Genomic DNA, 27,641 nt, shown 5'->3' on the forward strand with positions numbered 1-27,641 from the left:
GAAGGCGTAATCCATAGCGGAGACTGTCGTCTGTGATCTTCATCAGTAAGTGCTTTAAGTCTTCTTTACTTCTAATGGGTAAAACCGTGTGCTAGCCGCATATCCAAGATTAACAAGCCTGCCTCTCATCTGGATGCTTTATTCTTCGTCATATAGACTAGTTTCTCAGGAGATTTGGTCAGCAGATAGACTGAATATGTGCAGTGAGCGGCGATAGCCCTGACACACACCTTTCCTGACTGTGAGCCACACAGCACCCGCTTGTTCTGTTTAAACTACTGCCTCTGGATCTAAGGTCTGTGTACAAGTTCCACATGAGTACTCTAGTAGTCATGTAAGGTCTGTCTCTCCGGGCTGGAGTTACACCTCGGTCCTTGGCTCCACAAGAGAAAGAATTCACGCCGAAGCTGGGCTCGTGATTCAAGTGAATTTAATGAGAGTTCAAAGAAGCTTCAGGTTTTACGCAGCACCCACAGGATTCCTTTTGACTATGCAGCCTGGCAGAGACTGCTCGGGGTCATGCAAAGATCTTTCTCCCAAGTTTTCTTCTGAAAAAAGACTGTCTCAAGTTGTTTCTCAAGTTCTCTCGCCAGTTCCTCTCTCCTCTCTCCCCCTGGCTCCTGCCTTTTCAAGGATTCCTGGGGAGGTGTGGTGAATCCCATTGGCTGAATTGCAATCACCTGGCCCAGGTGGGCTGATCCAGGTTTAATGCCCAGCCGGAAAAACCCAGGCCGCCTTTGTTCTGTGCATGTGTCAGTGAACATCCCATCCCTGCCTATCTGCCTAACAGTCACTCCCAACCCTGCCCCCAGGCTTTGTGACCATCAATGCTAACTTCCTGTCGCTAGGGATTCGCCTATTCTGGGTATTTCATAAAAATTGCAACATACAATGTGCCACCTTTTGTAATTGGCCTTTTTTACACATGTTTTACAGTGACCAAGCTTTTTTGTTACCGTGTCTATTCATTTTCATTTAAAAATATTTTACATAATTATAAATTGTTTATTAATTACCTTAATTTACTATTAGGCTAAACTAATTCAATATAATTAGTGAATTTGGAATTATAATTTAAATTGACATTAAATAATAAATTAACTCAGGTAATAAAAGTGGAATCATTCTGTGAGTCTACATAATTTACATCTTTTAATTAATTATATTAATTAATTAGAAGCCCATCATTTTTTCCTGTACTTTTATTGGGGGCTCTTACAGCTCTTATCACAATCCATAAGCCCATCTTTTGTCCCCTTCCAATCCCTTGTGAAGGTGGCACTGTTAGGTAGCTTAGCCTAGGGAATTGGGAAGTCCATTTACGCATGCCGAGGAGAGCCAGGAAAGGAAAAAAGCTGGATTTTCCCACCTGTGGGCTCGAATGGGAGTTACACCTGGAGCAGCCCACCTGGGCCAGGTGATTGCAATTCAGCCAATGGGATTGACCTGGGGTCGTTCACCACACCTCCCCTGGGAACCCTTGAAAAGGCAGGGACCGGAAGGGAGAGGGTCTTGGCTTGCTTGGGTGGTCTGGTCGTCTTCGTGGGAGGAGAGAGATCCTTGAGTGACCTGGAGCAGTCTCTGCCAGGCCGCATGGTCAAAGGAATCCTATGGGTGCCGCATAAAACCTGAAGCTTCTTTTAACTCTCATTAAGTTCACTTGGATCACGAGCCCGGCTTCGGTGTAAAATCTTTCTCGCGCAGAGCCAAGGACCGAGGCTGAAATCTAGTCCCAGAGAGAGAGACCTTACAACACCACTGTGGATTAGTTTGCCTGTGAACGTTGTCTTTTGCCTGAGTAAGGGACGAGGACCAAACTAAAGATTTTAGGTTCTATCTTTCTAAGTCTTCTTGAGGAGCCTGATGGCATAGTGGCTACAAGTTAGGCTGCTATTTCCAAGGTCAGCAGTTTGAAACCACCAGCCCCTCCTCGGGGGGAAAAAGATAATGCTTTCTACTCCCATAAATGTAATAGCCTTAGAAGCCCCAAAGGACAGTTCTTCCCAGTTCTATCCCGTCCCTGAGGCATAATTGACTCACTGGCAATTCGTTTTTTTTGCTTGGCTTACCGCAGTTACCATCAGCAGCCCAAAGAAGTTTCCATATCCTTTGGTAGCTTCTGATTCCCGTGGCACCATATCTGACATCCCTTCCTGGGGCTCCTGATGTCCCTCAGTGGGCATGTGACTTTTTCAGTTGTTCCCTTGGGAAGATGGACTCCTGTAGGGCCTCGCTGACTCTCCAAGTTCTTCCCTGGGCTGAAAAGATATCCCAGGAGCCATACTGAGGGTGGGGTGGTCGACTGAATAGAACAGCAACCTTCCTGCTTATGTTCTGTCTGAAAGAGCTCGATGCGGGACTGTAGCCCCAGCCCTGATTTACTAAACTGAGAAGGGGTTAGTGGATGAAAACTTCTAAGCCCACACAGGACAGGTACAACACAGTCTAGTCAGAGTTGACTGCTGGAGCAAGAGAAGTATTTGCTTGATTTTAGACAAGTTTGTAAAGGCAACAGTAACACTAACGAGGGACACATGCCTCAGATGAAAACGGGCAACATTTACCAAGGGCAGAGTTAAGCAGCGTGACGGAAAAAAGAAGGTGGAAACGGAACCCAAATCAAGCCAAAAGCCGTCGAGCGATTCTGACTCACATCGACTCCATAGCACAGGGTAGAATTGCCCCTGCTGGTTTCCGTGTCTGTAATTCTTCGCAAGAGTTGAAAGCCTCACCTTTCTCCCTCAGAGCAGATGGTGGCAGCCCAACAAGGAAACAGGGAGAAAGTGGGATACATGATGTTACATTGTGGGGACTGCAGCCACTGAGATGAAACAAAATGAGTATGAACGGTTGAGTGTAAAACATGATCTGCTCTGTAAACCACCCAATTCACAAGAAAAGGTTTGAGAGAGATAGACAGCCAGATGGACAGACATCACTGACTAGAAATGCTGTCAACAGTGCCACCTTGTGGGCTTTCACTACATCTGGCGTCATGCAGGCTGCCTCTGCAGCTCGTCTGCCACTGCTCGCTCCCATGTGGCATTGTTCCACAGGCCACAGTGCGTTTTGGTTTGCTTGTTTTTTACTCACATGCATGTTGTTGTTATTTAATCATTTTATTGGGGCTCGTACAACTCATCACAATCCATACATCCATTGTGTCAAGTACATTCCTACATTTGTTGCCATCATCATTCCCCAAACATTTGCTTTCTACTTGAGCCTTTGGTATCAGCTCCTCATCCACCCCCCGCCCCACTCCCTCCCTCACAAACCCTTGATAATTTATAAATTATTATTTTGTCATGTCTTACACTGTCCGACGTCTCCCTTCACCCTCTTTTCTTTTGTCCGTCCCCCAGAGAGGAGGTTATATGTAGATCCCTGTAATGGCTTCCCCCTTTCTACCCCACCCTCCTTCCATTCTCTAGGTATCGCCACTCTCACCACTGGTCCTGAAGGGATCATCCGCCCTGGATTCCTTGTGTTTCCAGTTCCTATCTGTACCAGTGTACATCCTCTGGTCTAGCCGGATTTGTAAAGTAGAATTGGGATCATGATAGTGGGGGTTGGAGGGAAGCATTAAAGAACTAGAGGAAAGTTTTGTTTCATCAGTACTATACTGCACCCTGACTGGCTCCTCTCCTCCCCGAGACCCTTCTGTCACAGGCCAGAGTTCTGGTGGAATCAGGCATCTGCCACTTTGCAGACCAAAGTTCTGGCAATTTTCCCCTCATATCCCTGCTCCATCTCTCCCAGAGACCTGATTGTCCTTCATTTTTTAAACCTTAACCACTTGATGACAAACACATACCTAAGAGATCCATCTGCCTCTCCTTCTGTGGAAGACATTCTGAGGCCTTCTGTGAACCCTCCCAGGGAGAAGAGGGGAAGTTCTCTCAGGCCCCCTCAGTGACTTCTCTTCCTAGGGATATCAAGGCAACTTTCTGGTGTCTTGCCACCCAAGAGAGAAAACACACCTGAATTGAATCTGTGGCCGATCTTCTCACGCCACAGGATTCTAAGTTAGGAATTGGGTGGGATAATGGGAATAGGAAGAGGAAGACATTTTTTGCTTCCTCCCGTTTGGGGAGCAGGTCTCTCACCTCATGGAGGTCAATTCTGCATTCCAGGGTTCTATTAAGCATCTGCACTTGCTCCATCTCATCTCTTCAGTTCCGACAAGTTCAAAACCTCAGCGCTGCCATATTTGTCAATAACCAGGTTCTTTCTTTCAGTTAATGACTCTCTTGTCACCCAGAGCCAAGCCTTAGAATAAGGTCATGGATTCAATATGAAGCCATGCTCCATTCATCAGAGAACTTTCTGGAAACTGGAGCACTAAGGAACATCTCTGCCATTCAAACCTGGAGTCTTCATCTTCTCTGAGTGCTTTTTAATAGCCCCAGCAGAGAATTTATCTGTGTTTAGGAATGGATACCACCCCTCCCTCCACCCCCGCACACACACGCCACACCAAACTCATTACCAAGAGGTTCAGAAATACTATCATTTTAGTATTCTGGAAAAACTTTAGCCGTTCAGTGATCTTTTGTTCTTTTGTGGAGAGAGTTGGGATTTTATTGCAAATCAAAAAAACGTCCACCGAAAATTAAGTGCTAATGGTAGGAGGCAGCTGCGGAGGGAGGAAGGCAGAGCCTGCGGGTCCCTCAGGTCCAGTACCCCCAGTGATTGGCAGAAGCAGGCGCTGTGAGAGCTCTGGAGGGCAGTGCTTCCTACAGCCGACCTCCCGGTCGATCGTGCTGTGCCCACTCACCGCCCCCGACCGCGCAGGTGGACCTGCCCTGCGGTCCCGGGACAGTAGCGCGTTACACGCGTACAGAGCCGGTCTTTCTCCAGCGGAGTGGCCGACGGTTTCGAACTGCGGACCTTAGGATAATGGCCAGGTTTAAAGGTGTAAATCCATCAATATTATCCAGATGATGACTATTTGAGTTGTAATTCTAATACTACCTATCTCGCATGATTACTTGACATCCATAATGGCTGTGAAAAATGACATTGTACTACCTAAACAAATGAGATTTTTCAATGGTTTGCAATCAAATAGGATCTATCTCCTAAACAGTTCCCTTTAAGGATTAGCGTTAACAGTCCAATCAAGGGCATCAGGACGTCCTTCCACAGCGACGCCCACCGGTCAATGGCGCCGGTGCGCGAACCACGCCCCCATCGCCTTCAGACCTGCCCTTCCGGTTTACTTCCGCGTCCCGGCCCCGCCCCGGCCGAGGGACCGCCCCCAACTCACCCCGGCGCGCATGCGCGGCCTGGGCCGCCGGCGGTCGGGACGATGAGGGTTCTGGTCCGCGGCTGCTGGGGCCCACGCCCGGCTCGCGGCGCCCGGGGGGTGAGGTCGACGCCTCAGTGGCGAGCTGTGGCCAGACGGGGCGAGCAGGACGGCCTGGGCCCCCGAGCCCGCAAGAAGCCCCCGTGGCGGGTGTTGTTCTTCGGCACGGACCAGTTCGCCAGCGAGACGCTGCAGGCCCTGCACGCCGCCAGGTACTGGGGGCCGGGGACTGGGGGGCCCGGGCCTTTGGGAGCGCCCGCTCTGAGCCGCCGCCGCCGCCGCCCCGCTAGAGTGTTGGAGTTAAGAAACGCAGCAGCACCGCCCGGACTCAGGCACAGATCGCGGCGTCTCCCAGCGGAAGGTTAGCCCTGGCAGCCCTGGGGTGGACTCTCGCCTGTCTGCACCTCCCACTCCGGGCCCAGCCAATCTGTTCTCCAAACGCTATGAAGTGCACCTCCAGCCCGCCCCTCTCGTCGCCCACACTTCCACCTTGGCCCTCCTAATTTATATTCAACAATCCTCGTTCTTTTTTAAACATCATTTTTAGTGGGGGCTCATACAACTCCTTTAACAATCCATACGTACATCAATTGTGTAAAGCACACTTGTACAGTCGTTACCCTCATCATTCCCAAAACACTTGCTTTCCACGTAGGCCCCTGGCATCAGCTCCTCATATTTCCTCCTCCCTTCTCGCTTCCCGCTCCCTCATGAACCCTTGATAATTTATAAATTATCATTTTGTCATATCTTAAACTTCCGACGTCTCCCTTGACCCACTTTTCTGTTGTCCATCCCCCAGGGAGGAGGTTCTATGTACGTCCCTGTAATCGGTTACCCCTCTCTATCCCACCCTCCCTCCACCCTCCCGGTATAGCCAATCTCACCACTGGTCCTGAAGGGATCATCTGTCCTGGATTCCCTGTGTTTCCAGTTCCTATCTGTACCAGTGTACATCCTCTGGTCTAGCCAGCTTTGTAAGGTAGAGTTGGGATCATGATAGTGGGGGAAGGAAGCATTTAGTAACTAGAGGAAAATTGTATGTTTCATTGTTGCTACCTGCACCCTGACTGGCTCCTTTCCTCCCTGCGACCCTTCCAGTTGCCTATAGATGGGCTTTGGGGGCGCACTCCGCACTCCCCCTCATTCACAATGATAGGATTTTTTGTTCTTTGGTGCCTGATACCTGATGCCTTTGACACCTTGTGATCACATGGGCTGGTGGGCTTTGTTGCCTCTCAGTTAGATGGCCACTTGTTTACCTTCAAGTCTTTAAGACCCTAGATGATATATCTTTTGATAGCTGTGTTCCATCATCTTTCTTCACATTAGTTTATGCACCGCTTTGTCTTCAGTGATTGTGTCGGAAGGTGAGCTTCATATAATATGTTTGCTAGAACAAAGTATTCTTGCATTGAGGGAGTACTTGAGTCCATCTGCTACCTTAATACTAAACCTATAAATATATGCACATAGATCTATTTCCCCAGCCTCATGTATAAGTATATTTACATATATACATGCCTTTACTTAGACCTCTATAAATCCCTTTGCCTCCTAGGTCTTTCCTTTATTTCCTATTACTTTCCTCTTGTCCCACTGTCATGCTAACCCTTCATTTGTGTTTCCGTAATTCCTCTTGGTTACATTACCCTTGATCACACCCTACCAGACTTCCTACACCCTCCTCACTACCAATTTGGATCACTTGTTGCTCCCTTGTCCCTGGGTTTGTTAACACCACTTCCTTTCCCCCCACCTCCCTCTTTCCCATGTCCCCCTGGAACTGTTGGTCCCTTTGTTTTCTCCAGATTATTCATCCAGCCTATCTTATTTAGACAGACCTGCCGACTCTTTTAGACAGACCTGCAGAGATAATAACATGCACAAAAACAAGACAAAGCGAAACCAAGCAACAAAAGAAAAAAAACAACAAAAAAAACAACAACAACAAAGAAAAGCTTGTAGTTAGTTCAAGGACTGTTTGTTGGCATTTAGGAGTGTTTTCTGGTCAAGTCTGATGGGGTTCCAAGCCCTGGCTCCAAAGTCTATTTTTAGTATTCCCTGGGGACTTTGTTACTCTGTTCCCCTTGCTGTTCTGTTGCATGCCCTTCGTGCTTTGCCTCGGTGTGGTGGGATCAGATCGGGCCCAACTCCCACACTGTGTCTCCAGTGCTGTCCCCTATGGGTCACTTAAGGAAGTCATGTCTCATAGTGGCCCCGGCCATATGGTCCTCTGTGGATTGACTGCTCTAAATAGGAATGTCATCATCAAGGCTTGGTGGACCAGGATATGCTCCACTTTCTCTTCCTCTCCTTTGATTTGCTCCTGTGTGCTCTCATCAGACATGCCCCTCTCCCTGAGCTGCAGTTTCAGTGCTGTCCTCTGAAATAAATTCTGGGGGGAGAGGCAGCTGTCCATGTAGTTGGGATTGGGGTCGGCCCCTCAGTCCTCTCCACTGGTTCCCTACTCCACGCTGGCATGTTGCATTCACATCTTGGAGCACTGGGTTGAAGTCTGGTCCTTCTTTCCCTGTGGAGATAGAAGCAATACCCTCCTCTTGGGTGGGTTAGTGCCTTGTGTCCCCGCTACGCATTTCTTTTTTCTTTTCCCACCTGCCTTTTAGTTGGCTACCATCTGTATCCCTGGGTTTGGTCTGGCCCCTGCCATACTACCTGGTCCTCACCCCAGGAATGTTTTCCCTATGTCCCTTTTGCATTTTTTAAAAAGCTTACCTCAGCAGACTCACATTGTACTTGTCCTTTTTTGCTTGGCTTTCTTCGCTTAGCATGATTTCCTCCAGTTTTTCCCATGCAGTGATGTGCTTCATATGTTCATCACTGCTTTTTAACGATGTGTAGTTTTTTAATCCACTTGTCAGTTGGAAATTTTGGTTGTTTACAACTCCTTGCAATTGTGAATTGTGCTGCGATTAACATTGGAGCACAGATGTCTGGCCGTGGTTTGTTTCTTGCCTCTTCTGGGTATGTGCCCATTAGGGGGATTGCTGGGTGGTAAGGTAGCTCAATTTCCATCTGTTTTAGATATCGCCAGATTGATTTCCGTAGTGGCTGTTGAGGGCTTGGTGAGTGTTGCTCTTCTGCCTATACTGAGTCGGCAAGGATCTTTTGGAGGGCTGGGTTTCTTCTAACGTATTGAATTTGTCCTTGTCTATGAAGACTCTCCTCCATCTATCTTGATCAGTAATTCGGCTGAGTAGAGTATTCCTGGGTTTGCGTTGTTCCTCTTCATACTTTCTGCTGGTAGGTCTTAGCATATTCTTTTCCTTTATCTTAACATTTTCTCACACTCAAAATGACATTTGTACAGGAATATTCATTGCAGAATAATACTTGACGCAGTAGCAGACTGAACATCATAAAAATATTCAAGAAAAATAGATACTAAAGTATACCCCATTTATACAATGGATTACTATCAATTTATAAAATAAGAATGAAACTCTTCTAGTACTTATTAGCATGTATAATATGCTACCCTTTGTATGACAGACTTATACTTGCTTTTATATGATTTTTTCCCCCACCTTGCTCCTCAGCATATTCTTATTTGGGAATCTTTATATGTGATTGCTTGTTTTTCCCTAGCTGCTCTCATGATTTTCTCCTTTTCCTCAAAGTTGGATAGCTTAACTATTATGCGCCTTGGTGACTTCTTCTTGGGATTCAGTCTAGCTGGTGTTCTTTCAGTTTCCTGCATGGTTGCCTGGTTTTCATTCATTAAACTGGGGAAGTTTTCCTCCAAGAATTCTCTCACAATTGTTGCAGATGACTTCTTTGTGTGTCTTCCTCCAGTAAGCCAATAATTCTAATGTTGTTCCTCTTCATAGCATCAGACATAGCTCTTAGGTTTTCTTCAGCTTCTCTGATGATCTTATTAGATTTTTGTCCGTGCTTGTTAAAATCTACTTGGCTGCCCTCTGACTATGCATAGACTAATGGAACAGAATCGGAAATCCACACCGAAGTATGGCGCGCTCTTAAACTGTTAGAAATGGCCAATATGTTCCAGCCATACTACTTGTAGGGATGTATTTTAAAGAAATAAGAACCATGACTGGGGGAAGCCAGCCCCCCACAACTAATCACAGGTTCAGTAAGTGCAGTTGTACAATGATAATGAGTAAATATTATAATGAAGTCATAGAAAATGAGAGAGAGGAGAGAGTGAAATAAAGAAGTCAGACATGAGAGGTCAACACAGACATGGAACAGAGATAGGATTGAGACAAAGAACGCGAGGCTCAGAGCGGCTTTATTATAATAGGGAAAGAGCTTCCGGGAGGGAAGGGAGAGCAGAGAAAGGGACAGGAGCTTCTTGAGCTTCTAGGTGAATTCTGAGACCCAGGTCAGGGAAATCGCGCCTGTCCGTGGGGCAGTGGGATATTTGTAGGATTTGGGTCGGGAATGAGGTGAAGAGAGCTGCTGGTGCTTGTGCCGATAAGAAGGGAGGTTTCTTGGTGTGCAGCTGCAGAGTCTGAGTCCTTCACAGATCAGCTTCTTGGATTGTGGGGGAAGAGGCTGCATAGTCCAGCTCTGGCCTTGAGAGGCAGGGGGAAGGGACTGTGTGTACTCTGCCCAGAGAGATAAGCTCCTTGGAAGGCTGGAGGCAGGGGCTGCATGGTCCGGACCCGGCCCAAACAAGACATGTTTCATGGTAGTGTGCTCACCTCCTGAATGTCCATGATCTCAACAGCCAGGTCTGCATTCAGCATGGGCGAGAGGGCAGGGGATAGAGCAGAAGAGCGCGATTTATTGCTAACCAAGGCTTATATCTCTTTGGGGGTGTGCATGCCTCCTAATTACAGGTAAAGACATACATCCAGGAAGGGATTGTACAATAGGCAATACAAGCAATAGGAGGGGGATATACCATGGGCATAAGTGTAACAGGAAGGGGATGAGCTAGGGTGTACACATGATAGGAAGGTGTGGAACTAGAGGTAGACATGTTACGAGAAGGGCAAACCCTAGATTCATGATGGCAGCCTTGAGTGGGCTTGACCTCACTGAGCCTCCCTACAGGGAAACAACTTCTTACTATCCTTATCAAAAGGAAGTGGGCCCTACTTATTGTGGGTTAAACAGTGGTGTCTGCTTGCTCTAGATGGCTGATATCCCTTAGGGAGAATAACCCCTGACCTTCTGTTGACCTCCAAGTGTGTAGTCATTTGCCATGTGTAGCAAGCAGCTAGGTTTGGTATATATTTGTGGGGGAGGGGGGCACCTTGGGAGAGATCTTTCTGTTTCCCACACCTGACGCACAGATAGTGGTCTATGCACCCTCATGTTCACTACAGTACTTATTCTTCACAGTAATAAAAAGATGGTACCAGCCTAAGTGCCCAGCAATGTTGGAATGGAGAAACTCTGTATAGTGGAATATAAATAAACTACATATAATGCAATACTGTGTAACAGTAATAAAGATAAATTTGGAGGATATGCTGTATGGAATATGTCTATTACATTAGGTCAAATACACAAGACTATTAGATCTCTCAGGGTAGAGATATACCTCGGTCCTTGGCTCTGCGTGAGAAAGAATTCATGCCGAAGCCTGGTTTGTGATCCAAGTGTGTTTTATGAGAGTTAAAAGTTTCAGATTTATACAGGCATCTATAGGGCTCCTCACCCTGTGCAGCCTCCCTAGAAGCTGCTTGGAAAGTCATCCAGTTGGCTCCGGGCTCTGGTCTTTTCAATTATTCTCTGGGGAGGCATGGTGGACAACCCTGGTCAACCCTATTGGCTGAATTTAATTCACCTGGCCTAGGTGGGCCAGTGCAGGTGCAGCGCCCACCCAGGTATACCTCCCCTTCCTTGCCGGAAATTGAGCCTCTGAGCATGCATAATGGATGCCCCTGCCCCTAAGCTAGACTACCTAACAAGATCACTACTATAAAAAGTCAAGGAGGAAACATTGTTTGATGGCTAGAGGCACGTAGGGAAAACCACTGACTGGCGAGTAGACATGTAATAACTTTGGTGAAGAGAAAGGTAACAGACAATAATGGGCAGCATAACAAGACAAAAGAAGACACTAGGAGATAGCGGGAGTAAAAGTCAACAGTGGTAAATGCTCCTACAAACACCAGTGGTTCTCGACCTTCCTCATGCCAAGACCCTTGAATACAGTTCCTCATGTGGTGGTGACCCTCCCAACCATAAAGTTATCTTCGCTGCTACTTCATCACTGTCATTTTGCTACCGTTAGGAATCAGCGACCCCTGTGAAAGGGTTGTTCGACCCCCAAAGGGGATATGACCCACAGGTTGATACTGCTGATATACACAATACTGCAGTAACTGTAATATCAGACAATAACATGAATGGATACATAGGTAAAGAAGCAAGATGAACAGGTAAGGGATGATATATGGGATTATACCCAGGAGTATATATTTAGAAATGGTGGAGTATATTTTTCCCTATGTGTTTGTACATGCTGTAAATAACATTCATCTAGTAGAGCATACAGGGGCAAGGTTATGAAAACTTCTTCGCCATAACCGAATCCCTTGAGGAAGTGAGTCACTGGGTTTGGGAACTTAGAACCAGAGTCTCAGGAGACAGCTCGGCCGGTGAGCCTGACAGTCCAGCAAAGCAGTGCTCTGCATCCTGCTTCGGTGACTCGTTATGGGGTCTCATAACTTGTGAGTGATAGGTCATCTAAGACGCAGCTCTTGGTCTCTTCTCCGTCCAGAGCAAAGAAGAATGAAGGACATCAAGGATTCCTAGGAACAGTCTAAAGAACTAATAGGTCACTCAAGTAGTCACAGATCCCACCAGGCTGCCACACTATTCTGACCAGGATCACAATGGAAGGTCCTGGACAGAGTGGGAAGAAAATGTAAAACACAATTCAAAATCATCACAAAGACCAGACTTGCTGGTCTGACAGAAAGCTGTAGGTGCCCAGCTATCAAAAGATACAGCATCTGGGGTCTTAAAGGCTTGAAGGTAAACAAGCAGCCATCTAGCTGAGAAGCAGCGAAGCCCACATGGAAGAAGCACATCAGTCTGTGTGATCACGAGGTGTCAATAGGATCAGGCATCAAAGAACAAAAAAAAATCATTGTGAATAAGGGGGAGTGCAGAGTGGAGACCCAAAGCCCATCTGTAGGCAACTGGACATCCCCTTACAGAAGGGTCGTGAGGAGGAGACGAGCCAGTCAGGGTGCAGGGTAGCAACGATGAAACATACAACTTTCCTCTAGTTCTTAAATGCTTCCTCCCCCTCTATCATGGTCCCAATTCTACCTCACAAATCTGGCTAGAGCAGAGGATGGTCACTGGTAAGATAAGAGCTGGAAACATGGAATCCAGGGCGGATAATGAGAGTGGCGGTACCAGGGGGGAAGGGGACAGTGGGGGAGAAAAGGGGAACTGATCACAAGGATCTACACATAACCCCCTCCTGGGAGACGGACAACAGAAAGTAGGTGAATGGAGACATCAGACAGTGTAAGACATGAGAAAGTAATAATAATTTATAAATTATCAAGGGTTCATGAGGGAGGTAGGGTGGGAGAGGAAGGGGGAAAATGAGCTGATACCAAGGGCTCAAGCAGAAAGCAAATGTCTTGAGAATGACGATGGCAACAAATGTAGAAATGTGCGTGACACAATGGATGGATATATGGATTGTGATAAGAGTTGTACAAGCCCCCAATAAAATGATTTATTAAAAAAATTTAATTAAAATTACATAAAAAGCCAGTTCCTCATTGGCAGTAGTTTTGATCATTAGGATTACTAAGTGAATTTAATCCTAAGTATACCTTAGAGGTGTGTGAAATCACTTATCTTTGAGTCATGGCCTGTAATGCTAATTCATTTTTTCTTCCAACCTTTCCAATTTAGGGAGAACAAAGAGGAGGAACTAATAGAAAAACTGGAGGTGGTCACCGTGCCCTCTCCGTCACCAAAAGGCCTGCCTGTGAAGCGTTACGCCGTGCAGTCCCGGCTTCCGCTGCACGAGTGGCCCCACGTGGGGGCTGGCGAGTACGATGTTGGAGTCGTGGCTTCCTTTGGTCGCCTTTTGAGTGAGGCCCTTATTCTTAAGTTTCCCTAGTAAGTCTGAGTTAGAAGGAATACATAGAAAGCTCCTGGTCCTTAGAAGCGGACCAGCAATTCAAAGTTTGGTAAAGTTTAGTTAATTTCCTCTTTAAAGACACTACTAGTATCTTGAATTGTCAGAATGTATTAAGCTTCTTATCACTCTTTGTGGGCTTTTATCCAGCCTCATTTAAATTCCACATCCATATTCCGGCAGCTCCCACATTTACCCCTCCAGCCCAAACTGACTGCCAGTACTACTACCTTGCTTGGATAGCGGATGGAGATCTCACATTGAAATCCACAGTTCTGAACTTTTGACCCCAAACCTGCACCTTCTCAAGACTCTTCATCTCAGTTAGCGGCAGCTTGATCCCTCTACTTGCTCAGACCCCACACCTTCGAGCCATCTTTGAAGCCTTCCTGTCTACCCCAGATCCAGTTCTTCAGGCAGTCCATTGGCACCACTCGAGCCTGGTTGCGTCTGACCATTCCCACAGCTGCTGCTCTCGGAGGAGCCCCCTGCCTGGTCTCTGCTGCACTCAGCCCTCAAGTGTGACCACCACCCCAGCTGACAAAGTGGTCCTTGTAAAGCTTAATTTCAGATCATGTCCCCCAAATCTGATGATACTGATTCAGAGTAAAAGTCAAGTCATTCTGTTGCTATGAGACCCTATCTTTCCGGCCCTCACCAACTACTACTGTACCCAAGTTCATTCCACTGCTGCCTTACTGCCTCCTGCTGTGCCGTGAACTTGCCAGCATTGCCCTGCAACAACCTGGCTGATCTTGCCATTTCCACTCCAGTGTCACCTCCCCCCACTACTCCTTTATCCCTTTCTCTTCTTTCTTTTTCTCAGTGCTTGTCAGCCATTAGCTGACACGCTGTGTACTAATCATTTTCAGTCCTTGTCTCCCACTCTGTTTGATTCCTTGCCTCATACCCCAGCACTCAGAACCGAGCCCACACATCAGCTGTGCTCACTCAGTACTGGCTGGAGGAAGCACAGGACTGAACAGTGGGACTTGGCAATGTAAAAAGGCTCTCACACATGTACACACAAGCTCAAGAGCACACCCAGGCTGAAGGCGACTCACACAAAGGGCAAGTTGCTAACGTATCTAGTCACTTATCAGTGGACGGTGGGCGTGTGGGGGTAAATAGATCATCTGGTGAGGATTTAAGAAGCTTGTTTTATATATTTCTTTATGCAAATTAAGTGACATGAGGATGCTATGACTGAATTATATAGTTCATGTCCATGTGATCAATAAAGCTTGGTTCTCGTACAATAACAAAATCTTTTTAAATTAAAAAACTTCCACACTGCATGAGTTGTGGAATAGTTTTAGACCAGCAAATGGGTACTTGTGCTTGCTCTGTGTTGAATCATTGTTTTTTATGCAAACGAATTGACTGTGATGGGAGGTGAGCCTACTCTGACTCCTTCCTGTTAGGTCATCCCAGACTTAACTGGTTTTCAAAATGCCTGGGAAAGTGTAATGACGAAAAATAGCCTGACATTGTATGCAGGAGTCGCTAATTGAGGAAGCCCACTTGGAAGCTAATTCCTGCTTTTTTAACTCAGTGGCATATTGAACGTCCATCCCAGCTGCCTCCCGAGGTGGCGGGGTCCAGCCCCTATCATCCACACCGTGCTCCACGGAGATGCCATTGCTGGGGTGACGATTATGCAAATTAGACCCAAAAGGTACAGCACCCTTTCTTTTCTTTGTAAGTGTGGATGTCAGTCGTTTGGGAGCAGAAGGTGTCCTGGGTGGCGCCTGCCCACAACTGTAATTCCAGGTGCTTCTCTTGTCTGCCCTCTTCTGTTCCATCCTGCTACAAGCTTCTGCCTGTTTTCTTTAGGCCATGTCTCCTTAAAGTTCTCATGAAATTTTTCACTTTTTAATTGTTATCACAGACACAATTTATTGTATGAATTTGTTGCACTTATATATTTTATTACTATCACATATATACTTATGTAACAAATTGGTTTTATCAATGTAGTCTGTAGATTATTACAACTGGCCACTATAATGTACATGCAAGAGAGGCTTCAGGGCCAGCTGGTCAGAATCTTTGTTCTGCGGGCCATGGTTTCTAAACTGCTTGGGATTCTTTTGGAACCTGAATTCAGATTGCATTGTGTGCCAGGGTGTAGTGGAATTGTCTAAAACAATTTTATAAAATTCCCACCCCCCCAAAAACAATGTTTATACCATACCTACAATTTCATACTTGCTTGAAGAGTATTTAGCCTCTGCTTTCATCAAGTAACATAAGCCCTGGTGATGTAGTGCTTATGTGTTGAGCTGCTAACCACAAGGTCTGCAGTTCAAAATCACTGGCTGCTCCAGGGGAGAAAGATGAGGCTTCCCCCTCCCATGAAGAATTAGTCTCAGAAGCCCACAGGGGCAGTTCTCCCCAGTCCTCACAGTCAAAATGAGTGGGAATCAACTCGGTGGCAGTGAGTTTGTTCTGGTTGTTGTGGTTTTGTTCTTCATCGACCTGTGTCTCAGAAAGAAGCCATGCACGAGCTTGCAGGAACACCAGACTCTGTTTTGATTTTAACATCAGGGAAAGAGGCTGAAAGCAAAAAGGCTGAAACTTGTCCATTTTAAATCCAGGCAATGTGTGTGTGATGATTCACTGTACTAATCACTGTTTGTTTTTTTAAATCATTCATTGGGGCTCGTACTAATCACTGTTTTTGTGAATGTAAATATGAGTCGGAATCAACTCATTGGCAGTGAGTTTGGTTTGGGAATTTCTCAGAATAAACATTTTTTAAAGCTTATAGTTTAAAAAATCGAATAAACAGACCTACAAAGTTAGACATTTAAAGTTAAGCATGCTTCTAATGGCTGATGTTTATGGAACCTGATGTAGAATGTCAGACTTGGGGGGCTACAAATGCACTTCCACCTACTTAAGTCCTCAGAGATCACTATCAAGGTAAAACTTTTATCCTTTGAGGAAGAAAATATGGAAAGTATTAATTATTAATTTTCTATTTTAACATCCTGGGAAAATAAATATTTTTCCCTGTAGTATCAATCTATAGGGATTTTTTTCATACTATTGCTGCTAATGATGTAGAACAATATATAATTTCAATTAAATCCCAGATAAGTACCCGTATGCTTTCTTCCTTTAAGAAAAACTGAATTTAAAATCTAAGTACTGGCCAGTTTTTGCTTTTCTTTCTTTCAACCTGACATTTCTCCTTTATGCATGGCTAATAGTCCGATCGTGGCCGGGGTTAAGTAGTAGGTAAAGATTCATGAAGGCAACCATGTTGGTCTGAACAAATAATCATGCTGTTTACTTTTGATTTTTCACTAGGTTTGATGTAGGCCCAATTCTCAAACAGGAAACTATTCCCGTGCCACCCAAGAGCACCGCAAAGGAGTTGGAGGCCCTGTTAGCGAGACTGGGCGCTAACATGGTACGGTTTCCCAGCATCCTACCGCTTCTGTATTTCCCTAGTAGGTTTCCTAAGTGGTTATAGCATAAGGAATAGTTTCATGATGTGTGAAATTAAAGAAATAAACAAAACCTAGCTTGGCGTTGGAGCCCCCATGTGAGGCTTTGAGAATTTTTCCGGAGGAGGCACTTAAGAAAAGCTCCTAAATGAAGCTGGTGCCTTCCCACGGTCCACTCTAGGAAGGGGCCTCCAAAAGCGCCTGGCAAAGTGGAGTGAACCGGAATGGAGTGTTTCCATAGACTTCCAGAAGCCCTCCTGTTTCATAGCAAGGTCTTGGAAATGCCCTCGGTTCACTGTCTTCATTTTCATGGCGGTGCAGTGGGAAGGCCAGGCGACCTGTGCCTGTGAATAGCCAGCCCGGCAAAGCCTGGGGGCTGGCTCTACCTTGTCGCAGGGCGGCATGGTTCTGAGTCAACATCGGCTCTGCAGCGCCCAATAACACTGCTAGATGTACCTCCTCCCCCTCTCCTTACGTGACTGTGAGCTTTCTCCTCACGTCTCTACTGTTCCAGCCATCTGCCCCGTGTGCCCCGGAGTTGTGCTGACTGGCAATTAATGATCTCTGAGTCTCTATGGCTTCATATAGCTCAGGACTTTGTGTACATCCGGGTCCGTGCAGATTCTTGATGATTTTCATACAAATTTGTTCACTGTAAACAGAAGAAAATGTTTTTCCCAACTGTAGAGCCAGTGCTTCCAAGCCTAGGCTCTTACCTGGGAAATGCCACTTTAATAGCGGTTGTCAGCCCCAAGGCCTTAAAGGAGTTGGTGCTGTTGATTGCTGTGTACATTGAAGGCCACAGAGGAGTGACATGCCTTTTCCACAAAGTCCTGGGTAGTCGCCAGCTGCTAGAATTGGGACTTGAACTGAGAACAGCGTGGTTCTGGAGTACATTCTCTTTCCTGGGGCTTCATATCCTGCCTTCCTGTGGGTGCAGGTGTGGTTAGCTGAACTCAGGTTGTCCTGGTACAGGGACTTGCACAGCCAAGCAAAGCCCAGCATCCTCTGGAAGCCAGTCAGGGCCTTGTGTTCTTCTGAGAGAAAGCTCCTCTGAGTAGACACCTCTGCACAGTTTAAGGTCAGTTAAATTTTTAGGTAATCTCATGGTACTGACATACAATGTGTTCTTGTTTTGCCTTTCTGTTCATTTGGGTTATATTACTCTACCTTCTTCTTTTTTTTTGGTAGCTTATTTCCGTTTTGAAAAATCTACCTGAAAGTTTGAACAGTGGAAGGCAGCAGCCAACTGAGGGAGTGACATATGGTAAGTGGAGACTTGCGTATCATTAATTGCAACCCCCACAATATGACATCACTTATCATACTTCTGTATTTCCCGTTTTCATTCCTCCTCCATCCCACCCCTTTTGAACTTGGTCCTTGGGCCCAGCTACCCCTTTAACCTCAGATGATTGATGAGGGTATGTACCGCCCTTGTTTTGAAGGAGCTTTGGTGGTGTAGTGGTTATGCGTTGGGCTGCTATCCTCAAGGTCAGGTCACCGTTCGAAACCGCTCTTCCAGAGAAAGACCAGTTTTCTGCTTCTGTTAACAGCTATAGACTTGGAAACCTACAGGGGGTCACTCGGGGTTGGCATGGACTCGATGGCAGTGAGTTTGTGTGGCATCCCTAGTCTTGTCCCTCATACAGGCCTGCCTACTGTTGGCTGAAAGTTGACTCCAAACCCGAGAGGTAGCAAAGTGTTGAATGCCCACTTTTATGTCTTTGTCCAAAGAATGGCTAGTGTGGTGTCTCCCCCTAGCACGTCGCCTCATGAAGGACTGGAACATTTTTTTCCAATTTTTTATTTTGAATAGTATCAGAGATAAGTTGAAAAACTAGCACAGTTAATACCTATTTACTTCGGAGAGGTCAAGTGTTTGGCCATGTTTTCTTTTTATGAGTATGTGTATTGGATACTTTACTCTTTGCTTAGCCATTTGGAGTAAGCATCATGACCTTTCACCCGTAAGTATTTGAGTGTGCATCTCCAAAGGAAGAAATGAACAGTTAGCTCGTTGCATTGAGTAGCTAGTTCATAATTAAAATTTCCAAATTGTCTAGAAAAAAAAATATAGCTATATTTTAAAAAACTAACATAATTGCAATTAATTGTTTTGCTTCTGTTTATTTTAGAATAATTCTACCACTTTTTTCGGTTTTATTTTTTCCCCCTTCATACATTGACTTTGAAGAAACCAGTGTTCCATAATTTCTTTTTTTACCCCTTTAATTTTCTAGAAATTTGAAGTCTAAAGTCTCGATTAGATTCAGGCTAAAAATTTTTGGAAAAAATATTTGATAGATGATACTACATCTCAGCGATTTATTTCTTCTAGTTTTAGGGATTAAACATCTTTTTTTGGCATATAATTTGCATTCATATGATTTGATGATTTAAATATATTAAAGAGTTGTTCAATCATTGAAACATTTTTTTCATTCTTGTATCGCCATTTCCCCCGATTGTTTTTTATTTGTTCTCTATCATTTAAGTCTCTTCCTGGAATGTGTAAAACATGTACTCAGTTCAGAAGGTGAACAATTTAAAAGCATGTGCTCAGAGAAGCCTTGCTTCTCCTCAGCCCTGCAATCGACGGTTACGGTCCAGGTCCGTATCTTCAGGCAGGTTGCAGCAAGGCTGGGCAACTAAATGTCATCACTGGGTTCAGGGGGAGAGCCCGGATCTTTTCCGTGAAAGCTGTGTCTTCCCTTTGCGATTAGGAGGTCCGGGCATACGTCGCGGCTAAGTCGTGTGTTCCGTCTGAGACCGCAGCAACAAAGCAAATGCTGCGGTGAACAAGCCCCACAGTTGCTTGTTTCCCAGTGCACAGAACAGCCGTGCTTACACTCTGCTACACTTACAAGAGACCTGGGTGGCGTGGTCGGCACACGGTAGGGTCAGCAGTTCCACACCATTAGCTGCTTCTCAGGAGAAAGATGAGGCCTTCTCTACCCTTCAAGAGTTAAAGTCTGAACCCCCTGGGGCAGTTCTACCCTGCCCTGTAGGGTCCCCGTGAGTCAGAAGTGACTCCATGGTAGTGAGTGTGTTTTTTGTAGTTTACTGAGTATAGCATTATGAAAAAGTTTGATTTGAACCCTAAGGCTAACCCGAGGTCTAAACCTAATCCTAACCCTAAGCCTAAATCTAACCCTAATCCTTTGTCTAACCCTAACCCTTAAAAAAAAAGAAAGAAAAAGTTTGACTTGTTATGAGACTTGGGAGAATATGATGCCGACACAAAACGAGCACGTGCTATGGGAAAGAGTGTCCACAACAGTATTGGTCTCTACTGCCTTGAACTCTGCAGCCCCCCCACGGTCTTCCCTGCCTCCCTCTTTCTTCCGGACTGCTCTCTGTGCTGCCAGCCCTGTCTGCACGCTAGCCAGCGAGTCTTCCCCTCTCCCTGGCAATTTCTTTCAGTGTCAAAGCCTGGTCTTGACTTTTTGTAGTAATGTTTTCATACAGTGTTTGTCCTTTTGTGATTGACTACTTTCACTCAGCTTAATGTCCTCCGAGTTTATCCGCATTATCCACATTCATGAGATATTATTACTACTAATAAAACCTACTAATAATATTTATAGTCAAATACTACTACTAATATTTATGGTTTTATAACTTCTCAGAAGGTTTGTGGTTTTAGAGTGTGGCTACTGTCTTCAGAACTTCCTGGAGATCATTAGTTTCTGACCCAGCTTTTAGATACTTCCTTTTGCCAAAATAAGCAAAAAGTCGTATAATCTTATTTTTCCTTTTCTTCTTACTTAAAGGTGGTATGAAATATATATCCTTTTATCCCTTTTTAAACTTCACATTACATCCGATCAGTAAGAAGAGATTGCCAACCTGCACAAAGAGAACCCTCTCCTGGGGTAGACAACTGGGCAAAGATACAGGACTCCTGAAGGGATGGAGGCTGAGCGGGGGCGAAGCTCCCAAGTTGTCTTCCCAAAGAACCAAGCCAAAAAGCTAGGGAAAGGGACTCGTTTCCTCCGTCACACTTCTAAATTTTGTGTCATAGTTAGAAGGGCCTGGCTGCTCCAGGTAATAGGAAACGTCATCTGTTTGTTTGTCTACAGTATTTGTATGGTTTACTTATGTATTTTTCCTTTCTTATTATGGAGCATTTAAGGCATAGGTAAAAGTAGAGAGGCTAATGACTCTCTTGTCCCTATCATTCAGCTTCAGTAATGATCAATTCACGGATATTGAACCTGATTTTCATTCTTATTATTGGCTTTATCTTCTAGCCCCGAAGATTTCCATCAGTACCAGCTGTATAAGATGGGAGGAACAAACAGCAGAGCAAATCCTCAGACTTGACCGTGCCATTGGGAACATAGTAAGTCAGAGGTCAGATTGCAGTTTTACCTAATTGTGGCTGTGTGTGTGGTGTGGTGTGATTCACTTCCTAAACATTTTATTCAGGAACGAATCTCATCAACTAAAGTTGCCGTTAGCTGTCACTGAGTTAGGCCCTGGTTGATGGCAGTGCCACGCACAATAGAATTGGACCACGGTGTTCTCCTTGATTGACTGATCTGCGGAAGGAGACACCAGACATTCCTTCCTCGTCCGGCTGGTGTGAGAATGCTGTGGAAACCTGTTCGGTGTCCTCGCAGTGTGCGTGAGGTGCACTCGCTGGGAATTGAGGCTGGGTCCCCTACATGAAGGACAAGAATTCTACCAACTGCTGCCCCCGAGCTAACCTCAGGAAATCTGAAATGCCTTTTAAAAATGATTTCTTTGCGTTGGGTTTGTTTAAGGTCCTGAGAAGTCCCACAGCACTTGCAGATACATTTCAAGTAACCGTATTTGACCATCTCTGTTTCACAGATGAGAACAGAAATGAGGTGGCTAGCGTAGGGTTACCCATTCACTAAACAATGAACCTGAGCTTTCTAATTCCAATTCAATGCTTTTTCTAGTGTGCCTTTTTCCTCTGCCTGACTTTTTACAATCAAATTATTAAACTCTTGAATTTGACACATTAAGTTTGTGAAAATATCTGAGGTAAATTCTCAGTGCTTTGACAAAACCAAACCAAACTCTTGAGTTGACAGGGCCTCGTAGCTGACGACGCGCAGTGACCCTATCCGACAGACCAGAACTGGCCCTGGGACTACCAGGACCGTCATTCTTCATACAAGTAGAAAGTCCCCTCTTCTTTCCAGAATGGCTGATGATTTCAAACTGCTTTCCATGTGCTTAGCAACCCAATATGCAGCCTCTTGCAGTACAGGACTCCTCTTTGACAAATGGGTTTTTATCCCCCGAATCTTGATAGCGTTTTGTGTTTGAACCGTGGGACCTACCACATGTGGTTGGAAGTGGACTGCCTCTGTTGTTAATGTTCCCTAAGTGAAGAACTTCCCTTGAATATCTGCAGCATGCCAGCTTCCTTCACGAGGATGCCCACCTCGGGTGTAGGAATTACCACTTCATTGTTATGTTGCGGTTTCATGGACATAGTCAGTGAATGATTGTTGACTTGCTCAAGATCACTGATTCTTTTTAAAAATATTTTTATTGGGGGCTCTTACATCTCATCACAATCCATGCATTCATCCATTGTGTCAAGCACATTTGTACATGTGCCGCCATCATCATTTTCGAAGCATTTTCTTTCTACTTGAGAAGATCACAGATTCTAATTATTCTGCCATTAACAACATTTAGGATGTACATTCTAAAAACTGATGCTGAGGGCTCCCTTTCTGTTCTATAAAACGAATAGACAGAATTCCTAATCCTCTGTAATTGGCAGAAGTCTGGCCATATTAACACAAGATAGTAGTTGAAAACTAATTCTGAGTGGGATACTTTTGTCCCTCACACTTTGTTTCATTTTATTTTTCGGCAGATTCCGTTGCAGACAGTCTGGATGGATCATACCATTAAACTTCTGGATCTGGTAGACGTTAACAGTTCCGTCCTTGCTGGTACTAACCTCTGACTAGCTGACATGGAAAAGGTTTTCTCTGTACTGTCTTTGAAATTGCGTGTTTCACTCTAGGGCATACTATAAATAAGGATGGTTTGGGTTTCAGTTCAATAGTGTTAAGACTAGACACTCCTTTGCTGTCTTAGCCTTTCCCGTGTCCATCCAAATGTGTTTGCTCATTTAATTGGGCAGAGCAATGTCAAACTGGTTTCGAACACTGATTTGCTGCCTTCAGGTTTTCAGAGAATGCACGATGACTTTGTTAACTTCGTTCCTCTGAATGTCATAATGGCAATCCGGGCAGCTTAGGAAGAATGTGAGGCCAGCCATGGAACACTCCAGATTGGACCAGTCATAGGTTCTGCCCAAGGCCCATCAGGAATCTTCCAGTCTGGTGTGAAGGGTGAGCACCAGAGGACACTGGTCTGGTTCAGTGGTAGCCTGAGAGTTGTCCAGAATTGAGAAATTAAGGTTTGGTATAGAATGCAAGTACCAGCTTAGAACTTACAGTTCCTGTGTATATATGCTCCTCTATAGTTCCCCCATTGGTATGTAGATACTTCCCCCACATAATCCAAATGTCTAGATTCTCCATTTCAGGTTGTTACTGAAAGACCGGTCAAGAACTTCTTAGGTGTGGAGAGAGCTATTTTGTGTTCATGATGTTCGCAGAACACCTTGGCTCCGTCTGAAATCTTGAGTGACAAAGTCAGAGCATCCACCCCAAGAACCCATGAAAACCACTACCATCGAGTCTATTCTGACACATGGTGACCCAATAGGGCAAAGTAGAACCTTCCCTTTGGGTTTCTGAGGCTGTAAATCTTTCTGGGCGCACATAGCCTTATTTTTGTCTCCAGGAGAGGCTGGTGGGTTGGAACCACTGACCTTGTGGTTAGTAGCCCAACACAGTGCTAGGCCATCAGGACTCCCAGGACATCTATATATGTGTTCCATTTCACTGCTATTGCTTCTCAAGAGGGTTTTTGTTTTGCTTGTAAAAAGCATCTTGAAGTTGGTGATTATTTATTTCTCTCTCTTACTATTATTTTTATGTTTTAGATCCAAAATGTATAGGACAGGCTGTTATTCCAGGAGCATTTGTATACCACAGACAGTTACACATTCTGCTGGTTCGTTGCAAGGTATGTTTTCCTTTATCTTCACATTGTCCCCCTGGTTTCACTGAGCTGATAGCTGGTAGCTTTAGCATGTCTAATAGGAAGACTTCAGCCAGCTGCCCATTCATCAGATTGGGGCTGTAGACATTCTCACTTTCTGGAGAAGTAAGTAGAATTTCTAGCATACTTTATTGGAAGTGGTGAGGTTTTGCAAGACATTTGTGTTGGTCTGGGTTGACTAGAGAAACAAATTCACAGACACTCGTGTATAAGAAAGAGCTTTGTACACAAGAGCGATTATATATTGAGAAACATCCCAGCCCAGTCCAGATCAAGTCCTTAAGTCTGATATCGCCCGTATGTCTGATACCAATCTATTAATTCCTCTTCAGACTCATGCAACACATGCAATGACACCGAGTGCAGGAAGATCACAGGCCAGTGGGTGGAAAGCCTTGTGGGTCCAGTGGCAGTGGAGGCATCTCAGTACTGACAGTGGTCTCCAGGGGGCTTCGCCAGCTCCAGGGCTCTGGTGTAGCTCCATGTGTCTTCTCAATAGGAATATCTCGCAGGGAGTGAATGTGTCCTGCCTCCAGTGAGCTGTCTGTCTCCATTGCGGCTCCAAATGAGGTTATCAAGCTGCGACCTGATGGACAGACTAAACTCCACCCCTTCACTTTTTTTCCTTTACTCTTTTCTTTTTTCTTTTTTTTAGTGAGTGAGTGAGTTAGTGGGAGGGTGAGTGAGTTAGTGAGAGAGTGAGTGAGTTAGTGAGAGAGTGAGTGAGAGAATGAGTGAGTTAGTGAGAGAGTTAGAGAGTGAGTTAGTGAGAGAGTGAGTGAGTGAGTGAGTTTCCTTTACTCTTAATAGTCTTAAATTGACAGCAGATTATGTGACTACCACAACATTATTATTCACTGAAACTATCAAAGAATATTCAGTAACTTCAGTGCTTTCTTAAAAGAAACGTAACAGGCTCACAGACATTAAGACAAACCATCATACCCAAACTGTCTAGCAACCTCCATGTATCCCACTGGCTGTGCTGCTCAACAGGGGCTGTTACACCACTGGAACCAATTTCTTAACTATTCAGTTACTTGGGGACCAGTACTGTTTTATAAGACAGTGGACTGTCCTGAAAATTGCTGCATATCCTTCCATTTCTAGTGTGATTTCCTGTAATGTGGTGGCATTTCATGTCCTAGCAGGAATGTGGGGGAAATCCAGCCCCCCACAACTAATCCTGGGTCCAGTAAGCACAGTTGTCCGGTTATGATACATAAAGGTTATAGTAAAGTCATAGAGAATAATAGAGATAGGAGAGAGTGTAAAATAAAGAAGTCAGACACATTTCATAGTAGCATGCTCACCTCCTGGACGGCCATGATCTCACCAGCCAGGACTTTAAGCAGCATGGGCAGAGAGGGCCAGAGAGAGAGAGATTTATTTCTAACCAAGGCTTATATATCTTTTGCGGTGTGCAAGCCCCCTAGTTATAGGTAAACACATACATCACAGGAAGGGGTTGTACTATAGGTCATACAGTAATGGGAGGGGGATGATCTAGGGGTGTCCATGCCATAGGAAGAGGAGGGGTTAAGGGTACACATGTGGCAAGATGGGTGGATCCTAGTTCATGATGGCGGCCTGACCTTGATTGTCCTTGAGCTGGAGACTTGGATTTATTCTGAGCCCTTCAAGGAAAGCAATCCATTGTCCTTAACAGCAGGGAGTGAGCCCCACTTATGGTGGGACAGACAATAGGGTCTGCTTGCTCTGGGTGGCTGGTGCCTCAGTGAGATAACTTGACAGTCAAGTTATCAAGTTAGTTGCAAGTAGTGTTCTAGGTCTGACGTGTATTTGGGGGAGACGAGCTGGGTGTTTAGAGTATGTGATAGAGCCCCAACCTCAACCTCTCATCCCCTCTCCTCCGCTTATGCTAAAATGGTGCTGAGTGCATGCATCTTGCCGTATCTGGGACTCTGTATGGTTTCTATAGAAAAGTTGAGGTTGAAATGAGTGTGTGAGCCCAACCATTTGTGTCACCTCAAATACACCACTTTCCTCTTCTGAAGTGGGGGTGATCCTGCATATGCCAAACCAGGAGGTTGGCAGTTCAAATCCACTTAGTGGCTTTGTGGAAGAAAAGGCCTGGCATTCTGCTTCTGTAAAAATCAGAGCAAGCCAGTCACATGGAGCCGCTCTGTATTGGAATGAACTCGACCCAACAACCATGGGGTTTGAGGACAGTCACAATAAGATACATGGATCTGTGCACGCTGCAAAATCTTAAAAAAACTTAACTTTTTATTCTCTCTCTGTGTGTGTAAAGATGTACATAGGTTTTTAGTGCATTGCTCTTGGCAGAGAGGCATTTAGTAACATTTTTCCGGTCCACTTCTTTTCATGAGAAAGGTTCATAGACTAGCATTTACTTGGTTGTTCCCTTTTGCCAGCACCTCCTGTTGACCATTTGTCTTTTGCCTTCTAGGATGGTTGGATTGGCGTTCGATCCGTGATGCTCAAGAAAACACTGACGGCTACTGATTTCTACAACGGATATTTGCATCTTTGGTACCAAACCAGCACTCAGGCTCACCCAAACCAGTGCAGGTTTCAGACTCTCAGATTGCCAACTGAGCAGCAGCAGAGGAAAAAAATGGTTGCGGTGCAACAAACAGTACATTAAACAGGAAAAAGATGGACAAGAATCTATCACATATATGTGATTTATGAAGAACCTTATTTGCAAGGAATTCTCTGGGTGGTTCAAATGGTTCAGTGCAGCCAGTTATCTGTGAACCCGTGTTGGAGGCTCAAGTCCACCCAGAGGCACCTCAGAAGCAAGGCCTGGAGCTCTATTTCCAAGTGATCCCTTCAGAAACCCTGTGGAGGTCAGTTTTGCACCGACACATAGGCCCACCATCAATCATAATCAATGGCAACTGGTTACTAGCTGCCTTGACTTTCCAAGATGATGCCGTGGGAAGAAGAGATTTTTGTCAAGAAGCAACTTTTCCTTCTCGAATAACAAAGAAAGTTTAAATAAAATTTTTATTAATATTAAGCTTAAGGAGATTATATCTTTCCCCTAGAACAATGGAACTAACTGATATGTATGTATGTATAGATAGATAGATAGATAGATAAACTGGTATATTTACATAGATCATTGATAGCTAGATAAATAAATAGATAAACAGACTGGTTTCCAAAAGTTCGTGGACAAAATTTCATTCATAATTTTTGAAGCTGCCTCATATCTACATACACACTCAAGAGCGATTCTTTTAAAAACTGTTAAATTTTAAAATCATATTTCCCCATTGATGAGGTTATCATTTTAGGAGTATTTAATGAATAAATGAACTTATCACAAAGATTTCAACTGCTGGAACTAGACAGGAAATGCTGACATGACGAGCTAGTCAGTAACGGAGTCAACAGCCAGCCTCCTCCTCCTGCAGCACTTGGCTCTCCAGGGACAAAGGACGAGCTTGCGCTGACCAAATGCTCAGTAACCGTTTCCCAAGTGCGAGATTTAGGGTTTGTGTCTGATTTAACTGATTCCGTTAAGAGGGTGGTCACATCATTAACTTGGAATAGAGTGGTCATCTATATTAACATACTTTTAGGAGTGAAAAGAGGCACCTGTATGGGGACCTTCAAAAGTTTTTTGACAAAT

The 27,641-nt window shown here is 45.0% G+C and overlaps 1 protein-coding gene and 1 long non-coding RNA gene across 2 annotated transcripts in view; one reads left to right on the forward strand and one right to left on the reverse strand.

Annotated features, from left to right (window-relative positions):
* Positions 1–5,693, reverse strand: part of LOC142430368 (uncharacterized) — a 20,386-nt gene extending 14,693 nt beyond the window's left edge. Inside the window, exon 1 of the long non-coding RNA XR_012780636.1 lies at positions 5,273–5,693. This is a non-coding gene — a long non-coding RNA (uncharacterized LOC142430368). The remainder of the gene's footprint in view (positions 1–5,272) is intronic.
* On the forward strand, positions 5,274–27,023 carry MTFMT (mitochondrial methionyl-tRNA formyltransferase). The gene is made up of 9 exons (XM_075535439.1): positions 5,274–5,523; positions 13,196–13,405; positions 14,980–15,102; positions 16,743–16,845; positions 18,074–18,149; positions 21,139–21,230; positions 22,752–22,830; positions 23,895–23,977; positions 26,448–27,023. Exons 1-9 carry the CDS (start codon positions 5,315–5,317, stop codon positions 26,643–26,645), a joined length of 1,173 nt encoding a protein of 390 aa, XP_075391554.1. The 5' UTR covers positions 5,274–5,314; the 3' UTR covers positions 26,646–27,023.
* The last annotated feature ends 618 nt before the right edge of the window (positions 27,024–27,641 follow it).

Source organism: Tenrec ecaudatus, chromosome 17 (genome assembly GCF_050624435.1).
Source record: "Tenrec ecaudatus isolate mTenEca1 chromosome 17, mTenEca1.hap1, whole genome shotgun sequence".
In the NCBI taxonomy this organism is placed as follows: Eukaryota; Metazoa; Chordata; class Mammalia; order Afrosoricida; family Tenrecidae; genus Tenrec; species Tenrec ecaudatus.

Coding starts and splice junctions, on each gene's coding strand:
- MTFMT (XM_075535439.1), top strand. CDS start 5,315: ATGAGGGTTCTGGTCCGCGGCTGCTGGGGCCCACGCCCGGCTCGCGGC. Junction 5,524..13,195: donor CAGGCCCTGCACGCCGCCAG/GTACTGGGGGCC, acceptor TTTCCAATTTAG/GGAGAACAAAGAGGAGGAAC. Junction 15,103..16,742: donor ATGCAAATTAGACCCAAAAG/GTACAGCACCCT, acceptor ATTTTTCACTAG/GTTTGATGTAGGCCCAATTC.